At 41.8% G+C, this 11,843-nt stretch overlaps 1 protein-coding gene across 1 annotated transcript; it reads left to right on the top strand.

Annotated features, from left to right (window-relative positions):
* Nucleotides 1–934: 934 nt before the first annotated feature.
* Nucleotides 935–11,753, top strand: SLC35G1 (solute carrier family 35 member G1). Its single transcript, XM_054204637.1, has 3 exons — nt 935–1,252; nt 5,219–5,402; nt 5,921–11,753. The coding sequence occupies exons 1-3, from the start codon at nt 1,045–1,047 to the stop codon at nt 6,678–6,680; spliced, it is 1,152 nt and encodes a 383-aa protein (XP_054060612.1). The 5' UTR covers nt 935–1,044; the 3' UTR covers nt 6,681–11,753.
* Nucleotides 11,754–11,843: the final 90 nt, after the last annotated feature.

Genomic DNA, 11,843 nt, shown 5'->3' with positions numbered 1-11,843 from the left:
TACAGAATCACAGAATGGTTTGGGTTGGAATGGACCTTAAAGATCATCTAGTTCCAAGCCCCCTGCCATGGGCAGGGACACCTCCCACTAGACCAGGCTGCTCGAAGCCCCATCCAGCCTGGCCTTGAACACTTCAGGGATGGGGCATCCACAACTTCCCTGGGCAGCCTGTTCCAGTGCCTCACCACCCTCGCAGGAAAGAACTTCTTCCTGAAATTAGAAATTAGAGGCTAATGGGCCCGCTGAAGGCAAGCCGAGCTATTTAAATCGGTGCGGAGACTGCTGCAGCGGTAGGACTTCAAACTGTGACACACGGACACACGGAACACGCAGGAGCTGCCATAAAAAGCTCAATTATCTCGGCGCGGATCCTGCCTGCGAGCGGGCTGACGAGCCGGCACCGCGAGGCACCCGTCCCGCCTACCGTTAACAGCTCTATACTTTTATTTCAGGCGCTCAGATGACGCAACAACGCCCCTAAAATAACTTTCCGTCACCCTTTCCTGCAGTTTTATTCCCTCGCAAGCGCACCGCCTCAGAAAGTTGCTCGGCCGCGGCCTGCGCCGGCCCCACCCCCGGCTAACGATGGCCCGACGGTGGCCAGCCCCGCCGCTCTCTCCGGCGGGATGCGAGCTCCCCCTCCCGAGGCGCCCCAGCCGCACTCCTCCCCGCCGAGGCCCAGGCCCCTCGCCCGGGCAGGGCTCTCGGCCGCCCGCCCCGCGTCCCTCACAGGCTGAGGGGACGCCGGGCAGGGACTGGCAGGGCGCTGCCGCCTAGCCCCAGGGGGCATGTCTGGCTCCCTCCAGGCTTTCAGGCAGGTACCTGCCATGGGAAGGGGCTGTTTCCAGGCGTGGCCCTCACTCGGGCGCTCCCAAGCCGCCACCTGGCATGGCCCCCCCCGCCCCGCGGGCGTAAGGGCGCTCCAGTGCGAGGGAAGGAAGGCGGGCGGCGGGCGGTGCTGGGCGGTGGCACCGCATGCGCAGGAGGCCAGGTGCCGGCCGGCTTGTGAGGAGCCGCTAGCATCGCGGGCAGCCCGGCGTCCGCATGGTGCTGTGTCAGGGTGGCGAGGCCGCCGCTGTTCCGGCAGCGGGCGGGAAGGAGTCGGAGGTGCCGCTGAGCCGGGAGGACGGTGGGGGTACGGGACAGCCTTGCCTGTGCCCGGCGCCCGGCATGGAGGCGGCGGGCGCCGAAGAGCGCCGCGTTTGCGGCTGCTGCTCGGGCTTATCCTGGCCGCGCTGCTGCAAGGCACCCGGTGAGGAGGGGGAGTCTGGCGAGCGGGGCAGGGGGGGTGCTAACGCCCTCCTGGCTGGTCTACCCGCTCTCGGGGTGACATTGCCGGCGGGGCGGAGGAAGAGGAAGCGGCCCCCGAGGGCACCGGGGCTCACGGTAGGCGGTGGCGGGGCGCGGAGCGAGCTGGGGCGGCCGCAGAGGGCGCCCGGCACCTGCGCCGGCCCCGGCGGCTCCTACCTGCTGCCCGGCGGGGGAACACCCCGTCCCCTGCCAGCGGGTTCGGCCTCGCTGTTTTCTTTCCCCTCCGCCTTCCGTGGCCCTGGCCCTTGGGCTTGTGCGCCGGGCTCGGCTTGGGCCCCCGGTGCTGCCCCGGGGCCGAGCGCCCGGGGCGCTCCGGCTGCTCTCTCCCATCCCCGGGGTCGGGCTGATGCTCGGTCTGTTCTACACATAGGGCTGTGAGAGCTTCGCTAGCGATTATCCCTCGGGAAAACAGTGCTTCCTGTTGTCAAAGTTTTAAAGTAAAAGTTGACAGGTTTGCGTAAATCGAGGTGCCTTCTAGCAGTGTGAGCTTCTGGCACCGTAAATATGTTGAGAAGGGGCACGAGTGCTCTTCAGCAAGCCCATAGACTTGAACTACAACTTCTTGGTAATTCTTACCTTGCTTTAGTGTGAGCATACTCTTTATTTTGCCTTAATTCGTGCTTTGCTTCTTAGTCATTTTGAATTGCTGAAGGCACAAACTTACTGCGAAATACACAGCAGGCTGTTGTGAGTTTAATGCAGCTTCCTTCTAAAACATAAATGCCATCTTAAAATAAGTTTTGAAGTTGTTATCTGAAGTACTTCAGCATGTGTAATTTTTAAACAACTTCACTGAAAATGTGTTTCTCATTAAATGTGGACTATAATTGACTTTCCAGCGGAAAATGGATAAAATTGAAATCTTTGTTAGCTAGTGGGCTGTGGAGAGGCCAAAAGAGATAGTATACACATTAGTATCACTTCTGAGGCAAAGCTTAGGAAAAACCCCAATATTTGAAATCCTGAGAAACTTGCATTTATTCACCAAAAAATACTTCTGTTTTTGTTTTGTTTTTTTTTAGTTAGTCTGTTCAGCAAAATGTTAATTGAGTCAATGGTTGAACTTTATGAATCATGGCTGGATCTTGTCTGCATGACCGTGATTAGTTCATATGCAGGCTGTTGTGCTCCTGGCACTTTGCTGTGGTCTGTGAGAGAGCTGCTGTTCTGCTTCTTAAGATCTGAGGAACAGATCACCCTCTTCTGGCTTTCCTGAAGGTCTGGGAGAATCATCTTCTCCGTGACCACCCTCCCCATAGCCAGTGCTTTTCTGCCTCTGTCACTATTATCAAGATAAGTGTATGTGAGAAGTGTAGTTTTCTTCACTGTATGTATTTTGCAAGTATAAGAACTGCTTGCAAGAAAGCATGGCATTAAAACGCAAACAAAAAGAATTTAGACAGAAAAAGGTGTGCAGTGGGAGACCTTTGACTAGGACTTAAAACAGGAGTGGTAGATTGTTTGAAAGCCTTGCATGTGGAGATGTGCAGGAAATAAAATTGGAAAACTAAATCTCAAACCTGTTGACACTCAGAAGACAGGGCTTGGGTACTACTTGAAACTTTTATTTTCAGACTACTACACTTTTTTTTTTTTTAAAAGCATGAGTACTTGAGTATTTTGATGGCATTGGGCTAGTTTTTGGAGGCTTAATATTTTGTAAGGTGGGAATGTTATCTTAACCTGACTTTTCCTTAGAACATATTTTGAAATAAGTATTCTTCAGAACTGCAATTCTTGTTTTTGGTGGAAGAACTTGTACCATTTTATTTTTAAAAGGAAATAAAACACTTTCTTATTGCACTGAGCACACGCTTTGGCAATATGAGATGTTGATGGTTTAAATTCTAGTATTACAAGACACTGTTTCTGATAGGCTTGGTATATTGGTTAGCTTACAAAAATGAGTTCCTTCTGGTTTGTCTTTGTTCCTTCAAATCCAAAGTTTAGTTCTGGGTATAAGGTCCTTTTGGTTTACTTTGCTTTAATTTGATTTTTTCCATTTCAACACTTCCATTATTTAGATTGGCTTCATTCTGTAGTAATCAGACAAGCTATCATGCCTGAAATAAAAGTTAATAGTTGTGTTTGTGCTGTGCTCATCCATAACCCAGCCTGGGTTTGGATTTCCCATTTCAGTTATAGGCCTGCCTGATTCCTCTTGCTTTAATGTTAGAGTCGTTGTTGACTTTGTAGTTCTGTTGCGTGACTACGTGGATTAGGACGTTATGAAATTCATGAACATTTTTTAAATCCGCTCTGTTTCATAGTTGGTAGATGTCCTGGTCCAGTGTTGGTTTGTGGTAGTTTTTATAGTTGCTTTTATGTAAGTGGCTGTTGCTAAATAGAAATATCTCTAGTAGAAACCATCATTTGTTTTCAGCTGTAGTGGGGCTGGGTTCCTTCAAAAGCTGGCTTTCTGGGCACAGTTGTAAAGCCTGGGTCTCTGCAATGGTTAAAGCCAGAACCAGCGCTGTACACGCTGTGTCAGCCCACAGCCTCAGCCCTGAGAAAGGTGCAGTTTCTCAGCCTTGAGTGCCGATCTCCAGGAGGATTAAAATGGTTTGTGACAAGTTTTGTTAATTTAAAAAAAAACAAAACACACACCCAAAACAAGAAAACCCTCAAAACCATATTTAGTTGCTAAGCAACTCGCAGCAGTGCCCTGCTGATTACGTTTTAGAGGATCCATAAGGCTCAGGGCCCCCACACTAATGTAAGATGAGGCGCCCTTTTATCAAAACACTGCCTCAGGGACATGGAGTTCTCGCTCTTATCTTTAGAGGGTGTCGTGGAATAAAAGGCAACTCCCAATGTTTTATGCAGACAGAAAGAAAAGAGATAGTGAGGTAACATCCCACTCAAATTTTTCATGGGTTCTGTTTTGCATGGTGTCCACCTCTAGGTTAGGTGGAAGGACTCTTCCTCTCTTCCTCTTAGGCAGCAAAGCAATAACAAAAAAGGCTGGTTTCTTTGGAGATAGCATTGAGGTCAGCAGCAGTTCACCCTGTCTCTTTTTTTTTTTTTTTTTTTTCTTTTTAATAGTCGAGGGTGGAGAAGATGAGCAGAATGAGGAAGAGTATGTCACTGAAGAGAGCCTGAGGCAATAGGGAAGCTTGAACATAAACCATTAGACTTGGGAAACTACTTCAGGAAGAGAAAGTCTGATAAATAGGCGTAAACTAAGGTTTTCATAGAACTGTGATAGATATCAGTACTTTCAGCAGCCCTATGATGTTTTAAAATCAGTCACTTAAATTTGTTCTGCTTAAAAATGTTTATTTGAAGAAGATATTTGGATTCTTACAGCAAGATAAAAATGTTATATAAAACTTCTGTAGGCCTAGGTCAAATTTAGGGTGATTTAGCTGCAAAATAAACATGAAGTATAACAGAAGTAGAGGTTCTGTACACAATTTCTACCTGTGTGTGTTTGTGAGAGAGGAAATTAAACAGTTGCTTAGGAACCTTAATTAACTTACTCAATAGTCAGATGATCCCCAGGGAATAAGTTTCAGTATCTGACCGTGGACCATTTTTCAGTCAGTTGTATTTATTGGTCCTTGCGTGGTGGTCAGAATCATGTGAATTCCTAAACTAGTCTGATGCCTCCATGAAGTAAAGCCTAGTAACTCCTATGGAACTGAGAAGTGGAGGAACAGTTTTGTATCCAAAGTATTAATCTCTTATCTCCTGCTTTTAGAAAAAAAGGAGAGCTGTGGTGGTCAGTGACAGGTGTTTTCAAGGTAGGTCTGGTAAATACACATGGTATTTGCATTTATTTGTTTTACTTCCCCTGTCCTTTACCACAATAGCAGATACGAATGTATGGAGCGCTGCAGCATGTAGAGTTGCCTGACCTGAGAAACCTAATAGAACATTATTAACTGGAGTTTATCTGTTGCAGGAACAAAGAAGAAGAAAGCTGCATGTCCAGGACTTGGTCTGTTTTACACCGTACTGTCTGCCTTCCTTTTCTCAGTGGCCTCTTTATTTCTTAAAAAAATAGAAGATGTACATTCAGTGGAAGTGAGTGCATTTCGATGTGTTTTCCAAATGGCATTCGTTCTTCCTGGTTTAATATACTACAAGTAAGTGTAGCAAATCTTTAAATTTTAAGTGATTTTTTTAAAAATAGATCTAGAAATATCACTCACTCAAATCAGATTGCAGTATTATTTTAATTCAGACTTCAGTTGCATAACTGCATTGTTTTGGATTGCTTGAGAGTTTCTTAATGCAATTCAGAAAACTGAAAATCTTTGACTCCCTGAATTTTAGAGGTTTCTACAGGGATTGTATCAAATGTCTTGATCTTCCATGAAGTGGTGTTCTTGGAGGGGGCAAAAAAAAAAAAAGTAATTTGTACATACTCTTGGATTATTTTGCAAGCAAGATATTAATAGCTAGAACAGGTTCTGGACTCTGAATGTGATTGGGGGTGGGGATAGGAATAAATTGGTCTTGAATCAGTTAAAAATATTTTGACGTTTGAGATAAGTCCCTCATCTAGAAAGGTGTGTACAGTTAAATGTGATTGGGTATTGGTCACGAAATAAGCTAGCCAGTGACATTAATTTAACATTTCTGTTACATTTGTGTTTTTCAGGACAGGGTTTTTGGGACCAAAAGGTAAAAGAATTTTTCTTTTCTTCCGAGGATTCCTTGGCTCTAGCGCAATGATTCTTCTCTACTATGCTTTCCAAGTCATGCCACTAGCTGATGCCACTGTTATAACTTTTAGCAGTCCTGTTTTTACATCGTTGCTGGCATGGATCTTTCTCAAAGAGAAATACAGTATTTGGGATCTTCTATTCACCCTCTTCGCAATCACTGGAGTGGTTCTTATTGCCAGACCACCATTTCTGTTTGGGTCGAACGTTACGGGGATTGAAGGAAGTTACACAGATCACCTTAAAGGAACTATAGCAGCAATTACAAGCACAGTATCTGCAGCTTCGACTTTTGTTATACTAAGGAAAGTGGGAAAATCTGTGCATTATTTTTTGTCAATTTGGTATTATGCAGTCATTGGTTTGATTGGGTGTGTTATAGCATTGTTTGTTATGAATGAATGGCGTTTACCATATTGTGGTAAAGATAGGGTTTTTCTAATATTAATAGGCTTGTTAGGGTTAGGAGGTCAGATATTTCTCACAAAAGCATTACAGATAGAGAAAGCTGGACCTGTAGCCATAATGAAAACAATGGATGTGGTGTTTGCTTTCATTTTACAAATTCTTTTTCTCAATCATCTACCAACTTGGTGGACTGTGGGTGGTGCCCTTTGTGTAGTAGCTAGTAGTTCTGGAACTGCCATTCGTAAGTGGCGACAAAGCTTGAAAAAAGCTAAGCAAAATGAAATCTAACAATACAGACACTAATTCATTACAGAAACAAGCAATCTTCAAATATATGTACAATATTTATTTTTATTTATTTTAAATATCTCATTTACCAAATTGTAGTAACAAGTTATATCTAATAAAATAAGTTGATTTAAAAAAAAAAAAAAAAAACCCAAAATCGGAAATGTTTTAGCAACTGATGAGGTATATGCTTTTCATTCTCTTACTTAGGCATGCAAATGTGAGAAGTAGAAAGATATTTAAAAGTTGCTTGCTTCCTATCAAAAGTGGACAATAGTTTTTTGGCTTTTATTTTCCTAAAATTCCTGATTCTTTTAGACCCTTTCTCTATTCTTCTGAGCAGTGGAAATCAGTCTCCCAGGCTTATTTAATACTGTTCTATGCTTGATTACCAGAGGGATTGCAGTACAAAAGTTAAAGGGAATGAAGAGTTATAATCCTATAAATATCCAACCGTTATAGAACAGAATGAGCTTGCACACTTACAAGCTTTATAATTTTTTTTTTGGTGCACAAAACACATGCCAAATGGGGAGTTATTTTTAATCTGGATTCTAAAAGAACAAAGGCTATTTCATCTTTCCAAGTAATATCAAGAGAAAATTAACTTGTGAAAATTATCTATCAGCTTTGCTTTCATTTAAAAGGAATTTTAAATATTTGCACTTGCTTTACAGACATAATGAAACATCCTAATCCCTTTTTCTTAATGTGATTTTCCCAATAAACGTGTCTTTAGTTGCTGCAGTCTCGATGATGAGAGACAACAGTTCATTGTATACCACTTGTAAATTAGCCATTTCTTGTGGTATGGAATGTTAGGCTGTAGCTGCACTTTTCTTTATTCTATGCAAAAGATTATATTTTTTAGGTATTTAATATAAGTTATTTTAAATGCTGCTTATGACCCTTTTGTTTAGATTCTTTTGTGCAAAAGTTCTTTAGGAGACCAAGTTTAAGTCTTCTTGGCCTTCATAAAGTTAGGAGGATTCACAATAAAGCATTTGCCTATTTCCTGAGAATTTGCAAGAGTGCAGAGTAGCTGCAGCGTCACAGAAAATGCGAGTTGGCCAAGGTCACAGCAGAGATTCTACAGAAGGGGTTGGAGCAGAGCTTGGTGGGATGGTGGAGCAAGGCGTGCACATCTCATGACACAGAGGCATCCGTTCTACATCAGGCGGTGCTAGTGGGCAGCTTCAGCCCCGTTTCTGCAGCTGGCCCTTTTAAATCTGCGCTTGGTCACTTCTCTTGCACATCTTCTCACTTCTATAGGCTTTCTCTTGGTAGCAACAAGTACTAAGAAAAAAAAGGTTTCTGTTATTGATCTTAGTGTCCTTCGTGTTTGAGGAGGAATATATGTTTAGTGTCGGGTAGCGGGATTTTCCCAAATGGTGTCTTATGTACTTTTTGGTCTTGTCTTAGTAGTGCTTCAAGAAGATTTTAACTTGGATCTTTATTTGGTCCAAAGGCGGTTTCCAGTTATTTACTCACTCCATTGTTTTTTAAAGGAGAACACTGTGTTCTGTAGACTTGATACATGTTTTTTTCCAAATCACGAAGTGGCAGATGTTTTCTTATTTTGATTTACAGATGTCTAGTCACAATTTTTTTATTTTGTCAATAAGCGTTGCAGGGCTGGGCAGATCTAGGGACTTGAGTCCTGAAGGAGAGGAATGTGTATTGTGCTTTGGGATGCATCTGTATGTGAGGAGCCATCTTTGTGTGAGATTCTGTATGTAAACCAGCACCCTTAATCCTTATATGTTTATAGACATGAGCAGATTCCACCTCAGGGATAGAATCAGTTCCTGCTTATAGCTGTCCATTCTCTGCCTCTCCTGAAGGCTGAAGTTCAGCTACTGCTGACAAGGTGAGAAGTAGTATGAAACTTCTTTTACGTTTCTTTAAAGCCTGATGTAGTAATAAAATTCCAGTTTGGCACCCATTTTGCTTAATACTTGAAATTGTAATCGGAGATTGTTTCTTCTGCTGCTCAGCCATCGCTGCCATTCAGCAACAGCTTTCAGGGGAGGGAAGGAAAATAAGACTGCATTTTGGTGGTGTTTTTTTTTTTTTTTTGTACCGCTTCACTTCATGCTTAATATGCATGTGTTTGAATTGACACTTACAAAGGTGTGGTTCCAGAGCAGCTCAGGTTGATGTGAATGTGGGTTGTCAGCTAGTCCTGCTCCCTCCCGTTGGCTCTGTGCTCCTGCTTATGCGGTTGTTGTGGTGAGCTGGCCCTGGGAGCTCATCCAGCTACATAACTTTTTGGTAAGGTTGTTGGAGAGGGCAAAACCAGAGTAGCCTGAACTTGATGACAGTGTGAAAACATTAGGAAGGGAAATTAGATAATAGTTTAAATTACAGCGTATGAATGCTGCTTTGTCAGTGCAGAATAAAATCAATGTGCAAGCTTATATCAAAAAATCTTTATGTCATGTGATTTCAACGGATCTTGTTTACGCTTAGAGAAGAACAGACTACTGACGAAAGGACTGTTTTCTTGCCCTTAACACATAAGTAAGTGTAGAAAATAAGCTGACCTGAAATCAACAGCCTGATACAGTGATTGGTAATTTTTCTCTCAAGTTCTTGCAGAAACTCTTTCAATATATTTCCGTATCTGTAGTGCCAAAACCCACAGATGATTATTTTCTTTCTTTGTCCAAACCTATAGGGTTTCCTTATTGCTCCATCTACTTATTTCCTTTTGCTGTTCCAAAACCTTTCTAAATATTTATGTTGTTAAAGTAATAATCTGATCAAGATCCTATGTTGGAGAATGTTGTATTTTTTGGAACATTATTTTGATTTTGATCCATCTTTTAGAGAATTGTTTAACCAGTGTGAGAATGAAGGGCTTGACTAGGGCTTCTCTAAAAGCATGACAAGCTGGCTTCTATAGCTAGCTTTTCTAGATGAATTTGGGAATGGAAGACATATAAGCTTTAAGTTTTTGCAACCACCTCAGTTTTTAAATTTTTCTTCCTCTCATGTAGGTTAAAAACCAAAATTTTAGTTGTAAGCCTTGAAGAGAATGAAATTATACAAAAGTATGGATACCCTAAAATGTTGGGGTTTTTTTAAAATGGAAAATATTTCTTACCGTTCCTGTTAAGATGGTCAAACTCTTTTTTTCCTTCCAGAGCCTAACAGTTTGACAATCTGAAATGAAACTGGCTGAGCCTTGATACTTTCAGATTCTGATTTTTGTTTTCCTTTTTTCTTTCTCTTCTGTTCTTGGATAGATTTTTACGTTCAAAATCTTTTTTAGCTTTTAAAGTTTTAATACAGCAAGTTTCTCAGGGTCAAATGTTATTTTTCTGAGCTTTGAGTCAGAAATATATTATTAATGTTCATCACCTGTAGTGTCCTGTTGTGGTCCTTCCAGTATTTTTAAGTTCAGTAAATGTACTTTTCTAATAGGAAGTCCTTCCTTTCTAATGTGATGGAATATTGTTGCATTGCGATTGCTACGCTGTAAAGCTAAGTTTCTCATTGAATTAATAGGTTGAATTTCAAGTACTGATTTCAGTGGATCCTGAATAGAAAGGGTAATAATTAATTATTGGTCACTTTGCACGTATGCACAGGGCAGAAGGATCTAGTTGTTACTGACGCATCACAAGCATGTTTCTTACGTTCTTTACTATGCAAAACACTGTAATCATCTGTTTTCTTCAGTGGGACTTTATTGCCTTAAAGCCTTACGTACCCAACTCTTCTATATAAAGTTGATGGCTGAAAAAGCTATATACTGCCACTGTGCAGCAGCCAATTTCTTTCAGGTTAAGTTGGTTGTCAAAGTATGCTCTAAAAGCTCTCTAAATACATCTACGCTAAGACTTTGACAGGTTCATTGTGTAGACAAGGGCAGTCTATATAATTAAAATGGATTTCCTGCATTTGTCTAACACAAGGCATGAAGTAACCTCAGCATAACAGCATTGGTGAAATAACTAGTTCAACTTGTCATTTTTCTTCTGAAATCTGAAATTAGGCTCTCTCCCCATTCCAAGAACTGTTCTAAGATGGCTCTTCCTGTAATGGGTGGTGACAAGATGGGGAATACTACCCTTGACCATCATTTAGTATAAACAGTTTCCGCCCTGCAGTATTTTCTGTTGCTTGAGCTTTTGTTCAAGGCAGTCTGTTGGAAGAAAGTTTATTTCTAGAGAGGCAGCCTCTTAAAAGTTATTTCCTTGCTAACTAGCAGTAGTTAACCAGGAGGAGTCTGTTTTCCAGTTCTCTAACTGTGGTAACCACGGTAGGCTCATCTGTGGCATCAGTCCCAGAGGGGCAGCAGAAGCGTGATCTCTGTCCCTGCATGGATTCAGGCTTGGCAATGCTGACGGCAGGTGTGCAACGCTGACATTGCAGTTACCAGCAGAATGTTTTTGTGGTCATAACTGCCTGTCCATCCAAAGAAAAGTTGTGGCTTTATGTTCCTGCAGATGCAGGTAACTTCAGGGTGGAACATACATAGACTTCTGTGGTGATAACACTTCTGTATATCAGAATGAGCAATTTTCTATGTTACGTGAGTTGTTATTTGACAAAAAGGGGGTAAAAACACCCTCAGCATTAATTAAAAGATTTTTACTATGTCCTATATATTGTTAAATATATGTTGAATTATATGTTTTGTAGAAGTTACTGGCTTTGTTATGTAGTAGTATATTTTTATAGACAATTCTTATATATTGAAATGTTAAGAATATTTTCATAAGAGATTTATATTCATTGTTGCTAATAAAATGAACCTGAAGAATTAATCTCTGGTTTTGCATTGATTAGTAGGACATATTTGAATGTACTCATTGTAAAAGCTTTATGAAAGACCTGTTAATCAAGCAGTTCCTGTTAAATATGAAATATGCCTCAAATTCTGCTACTATTAGCATGCTGCATCACTTTTTATGCCTTGAAATAAGCTAGAGATGAAAAGAAGCTCTATCAGCTTCCATACAGAAATTTCTTAGCTGGAAACACTGTGGTATTGATGGGTCAGTAAAGTTAAATTTTCCAGTGTCCAAGTGGCAATTTTTTTTTGTGGGGTTTTGTTTGTTTTTTTTGTTTTATTTCCGTAGGTCATGATTTGCATTCAAGCCTTGTCCCTTCTGTCACGAGGTGGTACTTGATTCGTCCCAGCGCTTCCCA

This window comes from Rissa tridactyla, chromosome 6, assembly GCF_028500815.1.
Source record: "Rissa tridactyla isolate bRisTri1 chromosome 6, bRisTri1.patW.cur.20221130, whole genome shotgun sequence".
Lineage (NCBI taxonomy): Eukaryota > Metazoa > Chordata > Aves > Charadriiformes > Laridae > Rissa > Rissa tridactyla.
Note: the sequence above shows the minus strand (reverse complement) of the source record. Positions and strands in the feature narration are given on the sequence as shown.